Below are 20,858 nucleotides of genomic sequence, written 5' to 3'. Positions count from 1 at the left end.
TCACTTTACTTTGATGCCGTCACAGATCCACGTGCAACGGCGTACGCCCTGTGCTGAGACGTTCCTAGTAATCACAGATTAATAGAACGGGCTAATCTCATTCACAAAGAGGTCACTACTAACTCCCCCCCAGCCGCCCCTGTGCATTGTGGGCCACTTGCACAAAGGCAAAAAAAAAGAAAAAAAGGAGCCACCCCCCTCCTGAGTGCATCCATTGAAGCTATCAGTTGTTCAAGTCATGAAATGACTATACCGCAGCCTTTTCTTGTCTTGTCAACTGTTAAGCGCCATTCAGGGGAAAAAATACATCTTTCCATATCTTTAAAAAAGTGCTCAAAGTGTCAAAATTTCGAGCTGATAAAGTTTGTGTCAAGGTGATCAACGTTTATTTCCGTGAGTTCCGCACAGCTAAGCTTTTCTGCAAATGAGTGACTTTGTAATGGATGTCAAAGCTAACATTGATTTTTTTACACTGCTGAAATCAGCTGTAATCGCCAAATATCCTCCTGTGGTCCGCAGGTGTATTCCGCTGACAAAGACAAATTAAACAGCACAATCGCACCGTCCGACGTAGTCGAAATGCCCACAAAGTTGATCAGGGCCCGTTTAGAACAAGACCTGAAATTAGATTACGTTTTTCCAGCGAGGGCCACATAGTGAAAAATGAAAAGATGCAACTTTGACAATTTAATATTTACATTGTAGTAAAGCAACACATGTAGATATGCCAAGAAGTTATTTATATGTTTCAAAAGAAAAACTGCATCTCAGCTTTGTGATATTGGTGAAAAAGTTGGGTTTTTTTTATTAATCTTCCAAATACTTCAACTTTCTTCTTGTAATTTTTCTTCTTAATATAATAATTATGGCTGTATTGCCATAATATTTTAACTTTATTCCTATAATATTATAACTTTTTTCCCAACCTAATTTTCCCAAAATTACAACTTTATTTTTTTTTGTTTGGTTCTCATATTATTACGACTTCAAAATATATATTTTTTTCTTGAATATTTCAACTCTATGCTACCAAAATGGCATTATTTTTCCTCATAATACTTTGAGTTTATTCTCGTAAAATTGCTAACATTTTTCTCGTTACAATACAACTTTTTTCTCTTAATATTTTGACTTTATTCCTGTAAAATTACTGCAGATTTTTCCATTTTTGCCGTTGTTGTTTTTTAAATTTTCCAGATCTTTCAACTTTCTTCTGGTAATTTTTCTTCTCGTAATATTATGACTTTATTCCCATAATATTATAACTTATTCCCCAACCTAATTTTAAAAAGTTCATTCTCTTGCAACTTTTTTTTCTTGTTTCTTTTAAAATTCTTGTAAAATGTTCTTGTCAATATTCTTCTCGTATTATTATTTTTTATTCATCTTTCTTTATTCCCATAAAGTTGGACTTTTTTCCAACCCAATTTAGTTTTTTCTCATAATAGTACGTCTTTTACTTTAATATTTCAACTTCATGCTACTAAAATGACTTTATTTTTCATCATAATATTGTGCAGTTATTGTCTTCAAATTGCGACTGTGACAGCGTGCTGTCACATGGGCTACTTCCCATGCATGCATTGAGGAAGCCTGTTTTAAATCTTCTCAATCTGCATCCCTTTTGAAGGACTCTTTCCCATGAGTACAATCTTTGGACTAAAAAAGGCTACATTTGTGTATTTTGTTATTTAATATACATATTTTACACTACAGCCAATTAAAGCAGGGGTGGTCAAACATTTTTCAGCGAGGGCCGCATACTAAAAAAAAATAATCAAAGAATGCTGGGTCCTTTTCCCTCACTTCTTTTTTTTTTCAAATATTTTAACTTTATTCTCGTGGATCTTTTCCTTGTAATATTATGACTTTATCCCAAAATGTTGCGACTTTATTCTAGTAATATTGTAACTTTCCCCCCCAACCTAATTGTACATTTCTTCTTTGCTTTGTTTTTTCTTGTTATACTATGACTTTTGAGAAAATAACATCCTTTTTTTCTTTAATCTTACAACTTTAAGCTTCTAAAAGAACTTTTTTTTCTGGTAAGATTACCGCTTTTATCTGTTATTACTTATTCTACTAATATTTTGACGTTATTCTTGTAAAATTGATGCTCTTTTCTTCTATGTAGTTGTATTGTTAGAATGTGCCAAGGCCCATTGAAGATTGCAAAAGGCCCCTGGGCCGCGCTTTGAACACCCCTGAATTAAACGCTAAAGTGTACAATTTATTAGGTTATGATAAACATGTGTCAAACGTCTACTTGTATAGCAGAGTGTGATCTACTGACACATTAGTTAGAGAACGGCCCTGATACCCCAAAAGGTGGAAAATTGCCTAGTTAACAAAAAAAAAAAAGCCGGCTCCTATGCTAGACACTGAACTTTCTCCAGCTTCTGTAAGCGTTGCTTTTGCAGAGCTAACTTTGTGACTCCCCTCCTCCCCCTCCCCCTCTGCGGTCACCGGGCAACGGCCCTGCTGGATGTCAGGGAACAGGTCCTGCCCCTGGGGCCCTGGGGGAGAGTCATTTAAGGGCCATCTCCTTGGCTGCCACAGAGCGCTTTCTTTGCGCCTTAACAACCTCCTTGATGTGGGGGGAGGCCCCCCCCCCTGCAGAGCGTCTGGGGGCTTTGCAGGCTGCTACAGCAGCCCAAAGCGCTCTAAATAATCAAACATTGAGGACTCTCACAAACACCAATGCTAGTGATATAATAAAGAAGTTGGAGATTGACATAACTTCACGTAACCACTTGGAATAGGAAAACATAAGCATATACTACTTGTATACGGCCGTACTTACCCCGCAAACCCAGAGACAATAGTAAATCAAATCAAACAATAGTAAAAATCCTTGTTATCTATCGAGCCACTGACAGCCTCTACGTCTTCATTACGCTTCTCCAATGCCGCGACACCAATCCAATAACCCTCACAGCGCCACCATGGTAGATCCCATCATATCACGTCTGATACACTGACTTTGGCCCGGGTACGGCGGCAAAGGGGGCAGAAAAACTTTTGCCTTACCTGCTGATTTTGGAGTGAACTTGTCACGATTGGCGGCGCACACCGCCAAGAGTCGGTAGCCAAGGTCTAAGTCAAAGCCTTGCTGTGCGGCGACACGGCTGACCACCTGAACACATACAGGGAAAAATCGGCATAATGTCAGCAACACATCCTTAGGTTATTTACAATACTGTGTATGTAGCGTAACAATTGTTTCAAACAAACAATTTATTATCACCCATTTTCCTGATGCAAGCAATGGCTAGTTTCTGTTCAGATTTCCGTTATGTCAACAACCGGTTATGTTGACAACTGTCAACCAGTACAAACAGCATTAGCATAAATAGTTTCCACAGTAGGTCAGAACAGATTAAACTGTTGCCTTTTTCTGACAAAATGGGTCATAACTTCACCAAAATTGAAGACAGAGGTACCATTTTTGGCCCATATTGAGATCTCAAGTACTGTTACAAACACACAGAATTTGAACATGATCCCAATAAAACCGTGACCGGTGTTTAGTGCACAAGAAATGTCGGATGCAGCCGATAGATGCTACAGTATGTGTTCAAGTACAAGTGTAATTTCACAGCTTGAGCTGTTGACAAAAAAGTAAGCATGACTGCCACGTGCATAATGTACAAATGCCAAAACAACGTTATGTCATGTCATTGGTTAAAAGATGCTATCATCATTTTTCTTGAACATAACACACTTGGTAAGGTTAAGGTGTGTACCGGTTAGCATTGTGACATTTGAATCGTTACCACTCAGGGTACAGTCTAAAATAAAAAATGTTCAACAATAATAAACATTTTGCGGTAAATTGCTCCTGAAAAAAATGTTAATTTGACAAATCGATATATTTTTCTATTCACCTATTTCAAAATAGACAACATTTTTGCTAAATGTTGAGCTGTGGAGTATTGTTACAAACACGCAAAATAGAGATTGTGATGCAAATAAAATTGTGCTCAGTGCACAAATGTCGGTGTGTTCATCAGAATCGAAAGGTCTGTTTCCCGAATTTAATCTGATGATAATTTTTCTTCATCCTCGCACTGGTGAGATTAAGTTGTACCAGTTTACTTCACGAAGATGTAAGGGATTCAACGCAAGCCATCGCAATTTTTCGTAATATATCACATCATTACAGTGCAAAAATGTTTAACTGTGTTTAGCCCTGAAAAAAAAATCGTTAAACCGACAAATTAGATTTTCATTGAACTGGAAATGTATACTTTTGTAGCAATTATTTCAATTATTACATTTTTGGCTATGTTGCATGTCCAAGAAGACTAGCTAGTCTTTTTTACATAATCGCTGTACAGTGGCTCACTGTGAGTCCGCGATTCAGCATTCACAGCCATGCAAATTTGCAGACTTTTGGTAAAAAAAAAATCCCATTATTCTTTTAATTATTTCAATTATTAAATTTTTCACTACATTATATGTGTAAGAAGACTAGCTGTTTATTTGCACATAATTGCTTTACAGTGGATCTCCAAAAATTCTCGATTCAGCATTAAAGTCCATGCAAATTTGCTGATTTTTGGTCAAAATTTAGTTGTTATTATTGTTTTAATTATTTCAAATATTACATGTTTTGCTATGCTACATGTGCACGAAGACTAGGTGGGTTTTTTTTTTGCACATAATCACTGTACAGTGGATCTCCACAAATTCGCAATTCGGCATTCCCAGCCGAGCAAATGCACAGAATTTTTGGTCAAAAAATGTATATATAAAATGTATATGTAAATTATTTTAATTATTTAAGATATTACATTTTTCGCTATTCTACATGTGCAAGAAGACTGGCTGTTTTTTGCACATAGTGGCTCTCAGAAAATTTGCGCATCAACATTCACAGCCATGCAAATTTGCAAATATTTGTTCAAAATTTGTATTATTATGTTAATTATTTCAAATATGAAATGTTTTACTATGCTACAAGACGACTAGCTGTTTTTTTGCACATAATCACTGTACAGCGGCTCTCTGCAAAATCACGAATCAGCATTCATGGCCATGCAAATTCGCTGATTTTTGGTAAAAAAAAATTGTTTATATTATTTAATTTCAAGTATTACATTTTCTGCTATGCTGCATGTGCAAGAAAACTAGCTGTTTTTTTGCACATAATCCGGTCCGTGAGCGCAATATAGTTGTGTGCTGTGAGACGGAAATCAGAGGAGAATGTCATTGCCATGCTAGGTTTGAGGGGGTGACGGGCGTCTAAAATAGACATTTTTATTGGAAAATTAATCACTCACATTTTTTTGCCATTTGCTGGTGGTTTTGAAACGTAATCACCGTAAAAAGCGGGGATCTACTGTATTGTGATATTATCGTATTGCATTTCCCACCTCTAATGTGAACCGCCTCATCAGTCACAGACATACGACTTTATTTGGCAGACCTAGCTTTGATTTACTGGTGCTAGCATCCTCTCAAAGAGACGCAAAGACTCCTTGAAGGTCACATGCAGACGTTGAAAGCCCAAAGTAGTGCAGCTGAGCCCCGCTCCTGGCACCGTGTCATTATCTTATGTAAAGATAGTCAGTCTTGACATGTCACCAACACAAAGTATGCATATCTTCCCTTTTATTTACACTAGGAATCCCCTCCATTAAGACGGAGATATACACGTAAGGGCTGTCTAATTAGAGCCTCAACTCACTTCTAAATTCAGCACCTTAATTGTCCCAAACCAGAGGGGGTTTGCGGTGGCGCTCCATAAGCCAAAGCGCCTTTTTAACACACATATTCAGTCGTCTGCAGTCGAGTTCCCAAATGAACCTTCCTAAAATAAAAAGGCTGCACGCTAGTTGATGCTTATGTTGCGGTATTGAAAAGCAACATGCAGTACTTTTGACGTGAGGAAATTGCCCCCCTGGGCTTGACATAAGAGACAATTTCACAAATTGCTTTACATCCCTTTTCTGTTGTTGTTTTTTTTTTTTTTAGCATTTTGCGTGACGTAAACACGGAACAGGATGGTTTCTCGTCGATACAAGCCATAAACTTCACAGGCGATCGTAATCTTCTTGTTTGGTGTTGGGAGTACAAAAACAAAATGCCCCAAACGACAATAAAGAGACGCATCTTCAGTTTAGCCGTTTCTGTAATTTAAGTCCAGTTTAGCGCACCGCAGTTCAGTCTGAAGAGGTTAGGTCCAACTGTAATGTTGCTAAATGACAACATGCTAACTAAATAGTCGTGTCAGCTACTGCATTTTAATGCATTTTTTAAAATGCATTTGTTCCGAATACGAGCAGGAAATGAGTACATCTCGTCATTAATAATGAAAATCCTCATTATGTATTCACTCTTTGCGCTCTGTGATTGGCCAGTCACACACAGCGACCGCCCCTCCCTAGACACATCGGTGCCTCATTCACGTACACGGTGCAATTGGCAAGTTGAAAACGGCTCGTGTGGCGTTGTCCACTGCCTCCACTTTATTATGTTTTGGGTTTTTATCTGAAGTTACTTGGTAAACGTGTTTCGTCACGTACGCGGTGCATTTGACAAGACTGCGCTGTGCAGGCTTGTGTTGCGTCAGTGACTCATGCAACTCAATTGGGGTAGCATAACCACTGTTCTTGTCTTATTCCATGAAGTCATCATAAAACAGGTGTGCTAACTGCAATATAAGAATTGGGTTCATTTTCAGTTGGCAGTACACAGACAGTGGCAACAGTAACATGCATTGACTGGTCACAACATTAGGTACACCTGCACAGCCGCATCAAACATTCTGCCTGCATGGCTATCATCCTACATTATGCACATAAGCGCGGTACAATATTACACCCCTCTCAAGACGTTGCAGTATGCACGTTGCAATCTTAAGCTTGTTTCGTGACGTACGCGGTGCATTTCACAAGGCGGCTGTATACGGCTCGCGCTCAGGCACTGCCGAGGTTGTCTTTTCCCCCGTCTGCTTGCTTATAATTTGACAGTTGGAAAATTGTGCTTGTAGTACTGAACGCAGTGCTCTTGAGAGCACATTCTAAAGACAAAATTAATAAAGAAAACAGCAAAAATGCGAAAAAGAGCTAAAATTGAGGAGAAGAAGTTGAAATGTTGATACGAACACAGTGGACCCCCGCACATTCGTGACTCTCCAAAACGTCACCACAAGTCGGTAAAAATGTATAAATACGTGATAGGTAAAATGTACAGCTTACATACCTCTGTTCAAATAGCTGAGAGCTGTCAATCGATTCAAATATTTAATCGCGATTAATCACAATTTGTCCATAGTTAACTCACAATAATCAGAATTAATCGCTGATAGAAACGTTTGTATCTATAATAAATGTACCTTTGAAAGATAATTTAAAAGTTTTTAATACACCTATCAACAAGAGACTTGATAATGTTTCCTTTAGGCACATTTTTGTTTATTAAACATTCTGTTTTTTTTCAACACAAAATCGACCTGAATGTATAAAAACAAACACAAAGTACAACAAGTAGACGTTGGTAAGGTAAACTGTCCATCACTCACATAGCATTCTCTTCAAACAAATAACCTCACAAAATGTAATTGTGACTAACAATACAAATAAAGGTTTGTAATGTTAGAAAAATATATATCGACAACTTACAAAAAGTAGAGTGCTCAAGAACGGCCAGTAGTTTATAGAACGAAGACTGTGTCCATACCCTGTAGTGCAGCCATGCTGTTGCTTATACTTCACTTCCAAACACTCTTTGACACACTTTATTACACTTTCCTTGGTCTGGCAACTTCAAAGACATGGAAGTACACAGCACCTCAAGCACAAACGTTAATAAATCGCTAATAAATGATAAAAATAACGCTAATACATTTCCTTGCAAGCCTTTACTGCCATCTCATTGAGTGCTGTGTGCGTTCTCTTCTGACTTTGTCACATTGACACAAGCTCCCTAAATAGCAAATTTTTGCTCGCAGTTTAAAGCAAAAATTCAGCCAAGAGACAGCTCGCATCTAAAAAACACTCGTTAGTTGGTACACTTGCCAAGGTACCGCTGTATAAATGACAATTATAGTAAAAAATACCAGTACAGGTCTCTCTTCTCTCCGGTATTTGAGACTCGACGTACTCCGTGACAACAGAACTCACAGCGACAGTAGATACAAATACCATATTTTCCAAACAATAAGTCGCACTTTTTTTCATGGTTCGCCTGGTCTTGCGACTTGTACCCTGGAGCGACTTATATATGCTTTTTTTCTCACTGACAGCCACGAGAGGGCGCTCTAGGCTTGTGTGCCAGTATCTGCTACTGCTATCACTCCTGTACCACTGAAAATGTACCATGTAAACATCTACTTATAAAGACAACTGAGGCTCTGTCCATCCGAATACGGATATTTTAAAACCGCACATTTTTCTATGAGTTTTGGCCTCTCATCCACACGCATACAGAGGTTTTTGTCCTTAAAAACTGAGATTTTGGAGAACTCCGGCCAGGGTAAAGATTTTTTACAAATCTGGCTTCAGCGTATTTGTGTGGATGGCCAAGACAGAGCTTTTGGCTTGTTGCTGACAAATGACATAACAATTATGTGCCGTTATTTCCACATTATGTAAATATAATTTAATGTGTGCAATGGCACACATAACGTTGCTAATTTCAAGCATGCTGAAATGACTTTGAAAAGACGTTGAAAAGGCTTGTCAACAGTGCAGTTATGTCTCCACATCCAGGTAGGTGCCAGGGTTGATGAGCATAGATGACTTTGGGGGTTGTTTAGGCTATAGTTACCTGAATAACTACGTATATGTCATGTTAACATAACCACCTATTCACGTTACGTTAACAGACGCCTATTTAGCCTCTTGTTCTCCATTTTATTGTTATCACTACAACTTGCCTTTCAAGATGAAATGTCTGTTCTTAGTTTCGGATTTTATAAAATAAATTTCCCCCTCAAAATGCAACTTATAGTCCAGTGCCACTTTGTATATGTTTTTTTCCTCTTCATTGTGCATTTTTGGCAGGTGCGACTTACACTCTGAAACGAGTTACAGTCCGGAAAATACAGCAACTTTGATCTCGTGGAGAAGCCATCTTCCAGCGCTTTGAAGCTAAACTTAGCATTCAAAATACCCTTTTCTTTCTCCACTTCTGCTCAATATTTGTTTCCGCTAGTGGCTCCACATCAATTTCCATACTGCTGCATTTCCCCAAACTACAGTATGAGCCAGGGGTCAAACAGGATAAATGTCGGATTAAAAAAAAAAAGTTTAGTTAAAGCAAATTTCCATTAACACGTTAACTTTGACAGTCCTAGTATTTATGCTTTGCTGGTCATGTTGTTGAGGTTGAGGTCCTTGACCACAGTATAGTTGTGTGCTGTGACTGTGACACCGTGACTCCACCTGTTCAATGATACCAATACGTTTTATACTTTAAATGCATTTAGTAAGTGTGTAAGGCATAGTTAGGGCATTATTATTAAAAATAGACATTTTTATGGGCATATCAATTATTAAAATGTTTCCCATTCACTGGTAAGCATGGAAAATGACACCCGCATAAAGCAGAGCTCTACTGTCATCCTAATCATAATAACAATAAAAATAATACGTTTTGTCACCTATAACACAGTGAAATGTATACAGTATCATATCTTAGCGTATCTACGTTGGATCGTTTGTAACCATTTTTGTAAAATGTAAAATATCAGAATGGCTCCCTGATTCCTTTCAGTTTTTGCAAAGTTTGGCCGCCCTTGGCATAAGACAGGGGTGACCAAACTTTTTCTACCGAGGGCCTACAACGTTCCACGGGCCAATAATAAACAAGTCACAAGCCGTAACTGGCCCCAAGCCGCAGTTTGGACACCACTGGTTACACCTGTGGTGCGAGTACCACCGGTGGTGCGTAGGCTCCATCGAGTGGTGCGCAGGAACACCATAGAGTTTTCTTTTTAAAAAAAATTGAAATAAAACAATATATATATATATACATATGTATACATATACATATACAGTAGATATGAAATAATCCTAGATATACAAATATTGTACGTTAAGCAAATAATTGAGTTCAAGTGGATACTTTTAAGTCATCACATATGTGAAGCTAATCCTTGATGCTAGGCTGCAGGTGAAGACTGGTGTAACATGGAACACCACAGCATACAGTATGCATACAGTATGTAGTATTTACCTACTGTTTAAGGAATGCAAATGGCGATGTAGCAAACACATCTGAAAGCAGCCATGTTTTTCCGTCCTTGGTGATTTTTCAATTAATCACAACCCCTTCCCCCGCAGGCTTTATAACAGCTTTCAAACAGTATTTCCTTTTTCTGGACGTGATTGCTTTGTGTTTTGAGGACATTGTTGCGCTCATCCCTGAAGTCTTCCGGCACAGACGGCGACTGCGGCAGTTTTACAGACTAGCACACTTCTTTTTTTTTTTTTTTTTCCCCCTTGTGACCTCAAGTCAAGATCAGGCAGGAGAGAAATATTCCTTTCTCTGGCAATCCCTTTAGAGAGTTGTGGAAAGCACCAAGGCAGCAGTTGTTTTACTGGCCCCTAACTTATCCTTCAACCCTGAGTGTGAGGCTGCCAGGGAAGGGGGAGCAGGAGGAGGGAAGGAGGGGTTGGGGTGCAGGGTGGTAGCTTACCGTGAGGCATCCCATCAGGCTTTGCTCGAATGGGCGCTGGAAGGCTCGGGGGTCGCCGCACCAGTCCAACAGCTCCGTGGCTGCCGTTTGGAAATTTGCTGGATTTTGTAAGTGCTGGAGAGGGTGGGGAAAAATGGGAAACAGCGATTGAAGAAGTCAGGCGGACCAAATGTTAGTCACTTTAATTCAGTGGATACACTTGCATATTGACCCGAATATAAGATGCTTTTTTCCATAGCTGTCTAGAGATTCATGTATCCAATGCAGCAGGTGGCGCCTTCTCGGCTTCTCCCCAAGTGAGTCAGAGCTTTTCTCCTTGGCATGCACGCACACTTCAGTGACAAAAAAAGTGTCTCAAATGTTGAGAAAGTTTTAAAAAGTCAATATAAGATGCAAGATAAGCGGCATAGAAGATCGATGGATGACTATAAGATACCTGTTTTTCCTTGTCTTATATTTGGGTCACAAGCTTTATATATGCAAACCAGAAGGTGGCACCAAACCATTTCTCTCCAAGCGAGTCAGAGCTTTTCGTCCTTTCACTCACTCACACACAAGTGACAAATAAGTGTCTCACACATTGATCAAGTTTTAAAAAGTCAATATAAGACGGTATTTTTCACTCATCTTATGTTTGGGGCGAGAGATTTCTGCATGTAAACCAACAGGTGGCGCCAAACGACTTCTCCCAAAGTGAGTGAGCTCTTTTCCTCCTGTCACTCTCACACACACACACACGCACACCAGTGACAACAAGTGTCTCAAAGGCTGAGCAAGAGAAGTCGATATAAGACGGTATTTTCCCCTAGTCTTATATTCGGGCTTTCCAGATTTATTCGTGCCAACTAACAGTTGGAGCCAAACTATTTCTCTCCAAGAGAGTCAGAGCTTTTCTTCCTGTGGCTAACATACACTTCAGTGACAAAAAAGTGTTTCCAAACCATTAAGCAGGTTTTAAAAACTCAGTTTAAGATTATATTTAATATTTACATTTAATTTTAAATCAAATCAAAAATCAAATCAAATCAAATGTCCAAAAAGGGTCTTAAAGGGTCCCTGACATGATTCATCAACTTTGCTTAAAAATGTTATATATTGTTTGTAATTACGTTTCACATTGTTCCATTTTTGAAAGGGAATGGTAAATTTGCAAAATTTCCATTTACAGTTCATGGCACCACCCATGACGGACTAGCTCTCACATTCTACCCTTTTCCGGAAGTGATAATCGCGATGTGTCAACAGTTTTCGAACAGGAAGAAATATTTGGAAATGAAATAGAGAACTTGCAGAACATGGACTTAAGCCTTAAGACATGGAGATAAAGATTGGTCGCCTTCAAAACACACACTGATAAATGTAAATGACTCTGGAGTTATTGTTATTGTATTATTGTTTTAAATAGACTTCTTAATGAGCGTAAATAGATTTTTATAGCCTGTCTGATTGAATATTGAATTTGACCTCATGCGACTACAATGGTGGTGTAGCGTTACATATAACAAAAGCTACAACACAGCTTTTTTGTTTTTGTACCAAAAACAGTAACAACAGTTACGTTAAATAATTATAAGCTTACCCGTATTGTAATTAAACAGTTTTTACCCTGTTGCCACTATTAAATGCATCAATTAAAGAAGAAAATAGAAAATAAGCCATAAATATCACAGCATGATAGCTAACCGCCAACACGCTTCTTGACCCCTTGATGGTGTTGATTAAATAATCATTTCTCTTCTTCACAGCTCAAAAAGGAAACTAAGGCTACGTTCACAGTGCGGGGCATGATGCCCAATTCGGATTTTTTGTTTAAATCCAATTTTTGTATGCGGTCGTTCACATTACCAAACAAATGCGACTTGTTAATGTGAACGCAAAGCATCTGGGAAGGGACATCACTCGCATTTCTGTGTGTTTACGGAAGTAAAGATCGCTGCACTGTGTGCTCTAGTGATGTGCGATACCATTGGTTTCATTTCAGAGCCGATACTGGGTAAAATTCAGACTGGTATTGGCGATGCTGATCCGACACTATCTGCAAATTCACCTAATGTGTCTTGTAAATTTTAAAAAAGTAGTGTACACTATTTGAAATCATATCATAAGGAATACAAGACATCACACTAATTTATTTAATTTATTTTAAACCCTGAGGTAGGAATACTTAGGTGGTGGGGTGATTTACCATTTAGCCAAGCTAAGATACAAACAATCAGAAAAAACAAAGGACAAAATCATATATCAAAAGTATCAATATTTTGATATCAGAATCGACTTTAGAACATGAAGAGCTGGTATCCCAAAGTATCAATTGTTCAGTATCGAGCCGCTCATTACTAGCGTGCTCTCCTTAACGCGTTTGTGGCAATGTTGTCACGATCTATGTGTTAGCCTGCGTGACAGTTTAGTGTTTACACTTTTATGCCTTAGTTCCTGTTCTATGCTCTTATTTTGGTAGTACTTCCTGTTTTGCCTGGTTTGTGTCCGCCTGCTTTGCTTTCTTCTTTATCTCTTGCACCTGTTGCTAATTTGAGTTGTCCTATTTAGTTCAGGTGCGTGCATCTTTCTGTGTTGTTGCATTTCGTTTGTGTCGGTGTCGGTGTCTGTGTTATGTAAGCTTGACACGCTACTGCAAAGCTTTGTTCTTTTTGAGTTCCTGCTGCTGCGCTGCAGCCACCATTAAAAGATAAGTTTTTCCTGCAATTCGTGCCTGCTTTCTGCATACTGGGGTCGTCGCCACTATGCCAAAGACAAGACGTGACAAATGTCACGGGAGTCAGTGTTTTCTCAACCAAATGATTCTGTGTAGGAGATTAATTAATTTTTTACATTACATTTACATTGGTGAGCACCTTTATCCAAGTCTTGCACGATAAACCACACTTTTCCATGACTGCCTACACCGAGTAAGCACAGCAATACACGCTTTTTGATGACGTATAGGTTGGATATATGCGAACTGACACTTCATACTGCAGTCGTAGTGCATACATATCGCATTTATATCCACATACGAACGAGGCCTGAGTCGCATTTGTGCTGGTCACACTGACGTGTGAACGTAGCCAAAGACATTTGTTGAACGGCAGTCTTTATTTTTCATTGATGTTGTCACCTGTTGTTTTGCCCTTGTTTGCTCCCCAGGGGGCAGCAGACGTCAGGCTTGGATGAGACGGCTCTACCAAAGCTGACTTTATTGTGACGTGTACATTAGTTTTTTTTCCTGTCAGCAAACGATGTCTCCGTTAAGAGGGGATCGGGCCACAACCACAGCTGTTCAATTTAGAGAAGCCAGACAGCACACGCAATAAAGGATAGCTTGGTGGGTGTATGCACAATGTACAGATGGAGACACTTCTTGGGCTTGAAGTGATGGCTGTTCTTTACCGTAACCAGCGTGGTTGTTGTCGCTTGGCAGTGCCGTGCCACAGATGTCCTCGCCCTTCAACGGCCAAAAGCTACCCATCAAATCCTGACATGTGTCCCCATATCCCCTGGAGGGGTGGCTGGGTGTGCACCATGCAGCACAATCCTTGTATGTTTATACCACCATCACTTACCTTAACAAAGAGCGTAATGGGAATACGGCTCATCTGTTTCGTGGAGGCGTGCAATGAAATGGAATAGAATAGAAATAGACGGCAGCCGTGTCAAGTGGCCCCGTCTTGCCCACAGCCCACAGCGGGGCAATTTCAGGACGATAAAGGGAAACAAATTGCTATACAACTGTTTTTATGAATCACCTGTTACACCTCTGCTTGAAGGTTACACAAGGAAACATCCATTTTTGCCGTATGGCTTTTTAATAAAAGGTGCAATATACCATGTTTCTGCAAACCCCAAATAATCATAACGACTCCTCCAATATGACACTAGGTGGCTCTAATCTACACTTACTATAACTGATAGCACTGCAGTGCGGAAGTGGCATCTGTAAAGCTGTAGTGTACGACGGACAACAGCACTTTCATGAAGTTCTATCATGCCGTTTGTTTAAAACGTTTTAGGTGAAAACAGATACAAAGTTTTGTTGAGCACTGCTGCAACAAACTCCAAAACAAAACAAAATATTCAATAACAATTTTAGAATGTTTTAGAATGTTTTTTTTTTTAAACCCGCTTGTTCAAGTAATCTGTGCTGCAATGGACACAACATACAGCGCATGCAGAGCAGATGTGGCATCTGTAAAACTGACATTTGCGATGGACATGAAAAGGCATTTAATAATGTAAAAAAATATTTACAAACCCCTAATAAACCAAACTAAAAATAAAAATGGAAAAAAATACAGCCATATTGCGGAAAAAGGCGTTGTTTCATGTTGCTTTGCAGGTTTCGCTTCGTGCCAAACAAAGAGATCAGTTGACTCAGAGGCTTTGTACATGCCTGTACTGTACCGTACCGTACTGTACTGTACAGTTGATTGGTTGCACGTCATGGCAGCATCACCTAGCATCTTCCCTTGTTGTGTCTCGCCAGTCTCATCCACGCTGTTGACTGGCTAGCGTACTGTATCTTGGTGGTGTGTTCGCGATAACTTTTTTTGATTCGTTAAGCCCTTATAATGCCGCTTCAATAACCTTCAATACGGAAGCGAAACGTGTGGTAACTCCGCGTAATAAGAGAATTGTGAAAATGGAAGCTGCATTGGCATTGTGGATTGCTGATTGCAGGAAAAATAGTGAGTTTGGACACTAATGATCAGGACAAAGGCAAAAGCTCTCTACGATCAAATCTTGCCCGATGACGACAATGAAGAGGCTGAAGAAGGTGCCGACGAACCTGATGAACCTCAAGCCAGTACTAGCGCTGCCGGGAGTGATTCAACTCCTTGAGTCTCTGAGTGAACCTAAAGCCTCTACGAGTAAAGTGAGAGCCACTCCTCCGCCACCAACACAACACCTCTCTCAGAAGGCAATGTTGATGAATGTTAATTACTGTATAAGGTTTTTAGTTAAAGATTTAAGTAAATATGTGTACTCTTGGAATCTTAATGTTAAGAATAAATACTGTTTACATATTTGAAACATTCTGGTACCCATATACACATACATGAAAATTCCTGGGGGGGGCAAATCCTACTTTGTGGTTTTTCATCTTTTGCGGGAGGTTCTGGTCCCCATTAACCGCGAAAAACGTAGGATTCCTGTATTGTGCTCTATGGCTATAGAAACATGGAGCCTACCAAAAAAAAGATTAGACTCTCGGCTTTCATCACACAAGAAAAGTTTGTTTCTACCTTTTCTGTTCTTTAGCAATCAGCAGCAGAACATAGGTAAGTTTCAGGAAAATATCAGTTCCCAACCAAAAAGGGAGATAAACAGCTTTCACTTTGACACAGTTTTTTTGCTTTTGTGACAGCTCAAATATCTAAACAACTGCACATAAACAACACAAAAAAGGGTTGTTTTACATCAAAATAACAATTTATTTGCAAATACAGTGTAACACCTTAAACTATTTACAATTTTCACATTTGAAATTAAACTGCGTGTGTGCACGTGTTAAAATGTCCCTACAATGCGTAACCTTCTGCACGCTACACTTCTCCACGCTCTCTCACTTCCTCCTAGCTGTCGAGTGCGTTAATACATGCAAAAGATCCATGCCGACGTCTTATCAAATGCACTTCTGCCACCTTGTAGCCGCTTTTATGGCTTAAAACTGCATGAAAAGTTACCCCTTTTATTGTGCACTTGCATCATTTTGCCTCTCGTGCAAAAAAACGTAAAAGATGTATAAATACATTAGGAGTGACCGTTACGGTTTAAAAAAATGTATGAATACGTCTTTGGTATTGAATGAGTTAATAAACCAAAACATTTTTAAACTGTTTTATAACAATAATTACTATTATTACAATGTTGAATGTATGTTAAAGTCTCTTAAATGTAACATAATTAACATAATTACATCAAATCTATATATTTATATTTTATTTCATTTTTTAATTGATACGAAATTGGCATTAATTAATGTAAGCATTACATTTAAAAATATTACTAATATTACACATTAGGGTTGGGCATTGTTTGAATTTGAACGATTCCGGTTCTGATTCCTCATTTCGATTACTACTCGTAATGATTCTTGATTCCGATGCTTTTAAGAGTAAGGGGCATAAAAGTTTGCATGGTTTAAATGAGGGTGCTGACTATTTTCAACCAGTATATAAATATCAAATCATTCAACTTGAATATAAATGTCATGAAGTTTATTTCTACAGGAGTACACGTTCACAAAAGATGTTTACTTTTGAAAAGTTCATGAAAAAACATTTACACATATGCTGTTGTGTATGTGTTAGTGAGTGTGAGATGCTGCAGCCACTTAAACATGCACAGTCAAACATCCATCCATCCATTTTCTATACCGCTTCATCCTCATTAGGGTCGCAGGGGCAGGCTGGAGCCTATCCCAGCTGACTTCTGGCGACAGGCGGGGTACACTCTGGACTGGTGGCCAGCCAATGGCAGGGCACATATAGACCAACAACCATTCACACTCACATTCATACCTATGGACAATTTAGAGTCTCCAATTAACCTAACATGCATGTTTTTGGAATGTGGGAGGAAAACGGAGTACCCGGAGAAAACCCCCACACACACGGGGAGAACATGCAAACTCCACACAGAAATTCCCAAGGGAGATTCAAACCCAGGTCTTCCCGATCTCCAGGCTGTTCCTGTGTTGGCCAACGTGCTAACCACTAGACCACCATGCGGCCCACAGTCAAACAAACAACTTGTAAAAGATTTGTCTATGAAAAGGACACAGGCTAGTGTTATCAGAGTGTTAGCACTAATATACTTTGTTTATGTTTTACATTGTTTTACATGTTTATTTTGTTATAAGTTAACTGGATGAAGCCACTGGAGCTCTTATTTTGAAGGCCGGAAGTGTGTTGTGTAGGTTGAGAAGGTGCCTTGAATGTTGCTAAACGAGACGAGTAGTGCACATGAATAAACTTACCTCCTAGAGCCACAGCTTATTTACACCGAATGTCCACATCAGCAGGCATCCTGAAACCCTTGGTTACACTGGCATGAGAATATATTATATTATATTATTATATGAATATGATATATTATTAAATACTATACATTATTATAGTCTTATTGTCTTCACTTTTAATACATTTTTAATTTTTTGTTTTATGGAATGATTTTATGGAATTTGATGTAATGATTTTAGAGGGACTTTATGTTTTATGAAGTGATTTGACCTTTCTTTTCTGTAAAGTACTTGGAATTACCATGTGTAGGAATTGTGCTCTAGAAATAAACTTGCCCAACTTGCCTTGCCTATATCATTATACAGTAATATTGATATAATATGATTTTCATGTAATCTTGTCATTAATAATTAGTTCAAAATAAAATATAAACATGAAACATAAACCATGTAATTATTTATGATTGAAATAATTTAATTAGTGTAATTAATACTTCATAGTTAATGAACTGGGACTGAAATAAGACATACTAGCATTAGACTACATACTGTATAAACAAGCTCTTTCAACTAATCTCCCAAAAATGTGCGTACTCCACAAATCACAGTGTGTTGTTTTTTTCATGCAAATCCAACCAAAATCCTCACAAGGCCTGCCTTGATGATTTCATAATTAAAAATGACTGAGGTTACTGTTTAAAAATCCAATTATTCTAATTCCGCAACAGGACGGTCATTTAAAAATGAGCGGCATAATGATTTCTGATTTGGCGTTGAAGTGGGCGATTGAATGCGGCTGACAGATTCCAATTTCCTCCACTTTATCATCTCGTTCGGCTGTAATTTATCTTTGGAGCAACAAAATCAATTTGTTCCCCTGTCGGCAGCACTGGTGTGTGCGCTTGTGTGCGTCTGTCACCTCTCATATGGTGCATCACAATGAGCGGAGCTTGATTTATATTCCTGCTGCCTTCAATGATGGCCCCCAAAATAAATAAAAGCAGCAGCAGACTTTCAATTAAACCATACAGCTGCATTGTGTTACAATATTTCCTTAATTATTTGAATGGTTGAGCTATTGGACAATGGGGAGCGCGGCGGAGACCATAGCGAGTTAATTGTTCTGATCTCCCACGATGATCATCTCTGTGTGGAGACGAGACAGGCGGCTGAATGGGCCGCTCTAATTGGCACGGCATAAATGCTATTTATTATGCGCTACTTCCAGAAACCCTGATTGTGTGCGGCACAAAGCTGCCTCTATTAGTGGAGAGGGGGCATGCTGCTTGGTTTGAAATGACCCCCTCACTTAACCATTTATTACAGCTGACGCGAGGTCTCCTTGCATGCCGCGGATCTCTCTAATTGACATGTTTACCCATATGACGCCAACATCGAGACGGGTTTGTTTAAGTCTTTGCCTAGTGGGGTTAACAGCTTAACCTTATTTGGGTGTGCTTTTGACAGTTCCCTTTTGTTGACTTCTTTCAGGCTCTAAGCTGCGTGATCAAACATTTATTAATGAAATGCGTTATTTAATGTTTACCATACTGCTGCAAGGACTACAGCTCGACTGTTTACATTTCAAAAGCCTCCGTCAGGATTTACTAGCTGATTTTCCAAACTGAAAACATTCTGGCATATCTTTTAGGAGGTCAGTCAAGGCACCTGAAAGCGGCCCATGTGATCCCTCACGGCCAACTAGCTGGGTTTTCATCCGGAAAAACAAGCAGATTCATATGTAATTGCTACAGATGCACAACATCTTTTTTTCCAAACGGATACCGATAACTTTCTGCTTCTCGAGACTGATGCGATACCAATAACTTTTTTATATCTACTTTTTAATTTAGATTTAACTGTAGTTTGTGCACACCTGGAGGTATGAAGGACTTGAACAAATTTGGATTTGACCAACTGTACCTGTTGATTTGTCCTAATCAAGGGGTTGGCAACCCGGGGCCTCCTTGATGCGGCTCCCTTTGAGCGCGGTCATATTTTTTAAAACGCCAAAGTTGGGGATGTGCATTTTCAAAAAGAATGTGAAATATCCGACTCACCGCAAGTCCGTGAATGCATCTAGACTGCGTTCTGACTGCTGATTGGATGAGCAAGGGAGGGGGAGGTAGGCTAGTGTATGCAGTGAGTCTCACTGCACGGGAGAGGAAAAAAAGGTGAGGGAGTTTTCAGTTGAGTTTGAATCAAGTTACGGACTTAAATGAAACTATGGAATTAACAAGCGCATAGCAGTAGGTTTTATAACGACAAGTGTGCAGTAGCTATGTGCTTGGAGCCCTTATCTCCGAGGGGGTGACTCCCAGAGAGGCAGATAGTGTGCCACGGGAGCTGACTGTGCACTCTCTGCTTGAGACTGCTGTGAGGCGGGGCGGACCTTTCAGCAGCAACCGCAGAACAATATGTGCTTTCACTTTTACATCTCTAAATACCAGAGAAATCTCCCAACAAAGTCAGGAAAAGTACTTACATTTATCTCCAGTCGCTTTTGAGAAAAGAAGTCACAGAGAGGGTTTGGAGAGTCGCCAGATTTAGCGAGAAAATCGCCAAGTTGGCAACACTGGGTTGCACATGAGATGGGAAGGAGGGGGAAGCCGTTCACAGATGGAAAATGCACGAATTTATCGTTCATAAAAATAACAGAGCAAATATTCTTTGATTTAAAAAATAAATAGGAAGTTTTTCAGAAAATGAAGGAACGTCTCTCTTTGCAAAGACCAATAGAATGGTTATTGATGACAATTCAGCGCAAGCGTAAACACTATTGAGCAAACAACACTGATATGCAGATATGTGAACTCTGATGGACTTTTCTATGTTAAAGTTGGCTACATTTTGTTTATATTTTACACCAATATGTGAACCACTCAAAGAGGCTTACAGAGTTAAATGTTGAAATATTTTCAGAGTAGGCCTACACACGCACGGCACACTTCTGTTTGTTGAATTTTGTTGTAACAGGTGACATTTAAAAAAGATTACAATTTTTACAAGTTTATAAACCGTGTAATGTATTGCCGATCCAGACATTTTTTTTTTTTTACTACAAAATGTCTCTTTTGGTGGTTAAGGTTGCCAACCCCTAGGCTAATCAAAGATCATGACCAATGTTCCCTCTAATTGTTCAAGTATCTGAGCATACACAAAACGACCTGAGAATTCTTTGGACCTGTGTGAGTCAGTCATCAGATGTGCACACTGTAGTATCGCACCTGTCCAAAACCTGAGAACTGAGAA

General features: G+C 39.1%; 1 protein-coding gene across 4 annotated transcripts in view; it reads right to left on the bottom strand.

Moving 5' to 3' along the window:
- LOC129168513 (zinc finger MIZ domain-containing protein 1-like) overlaps nucleotides 1–20,858 on the bottom strand; it is a 159,984-nt gene that overhangs the window by 31,071 nt on the left and 108,055 nt on the right. For all 4 annotated transcript variants that reach the window (XM_054753878.1, XM_054753886.1, XM_054753896.1 and 1 more), the window contains exons 4-5: nucleotides 10,649–10,762; nucleotides 3,031–3,136 (exon numbers count right to left, since the gene is read on the bottom strand). In XM_054753878.1, coding sequence (XP_054609853.1) covers nucleotides 3,031–3,136; nucleotides 10,649–10,762 — 220 coding nt within the window. The remainder of the gene's footprint in view (nucleotides 1–3,030; nucleotides 3,137–10,648; nucleotides 10,763–20,858) is intronic.

This window comes from Dunckerocampus dactyliophorus, chromosome 2 (assembly GCF_027744805.1).
Source record: "Dunckerocampus dactyliophorus isolate RoL2022-P2 chromosome 2, RoL_Ddac_1.1, whole genome shotgun sequence".
Classification (NCBI taxonomy): Eukaryota; Metazoa; Chordata; class Actinopteri; order Syngnathiformes; family Syngnathidae; genus Dunckerocampus; species Dunckerocampus dactyliophorus.
The sequence above is the reverse complement of the archived record's forward strand: the minus strand, read 5'-3'. Positions and strand labels throughout refer to the sequence as shown.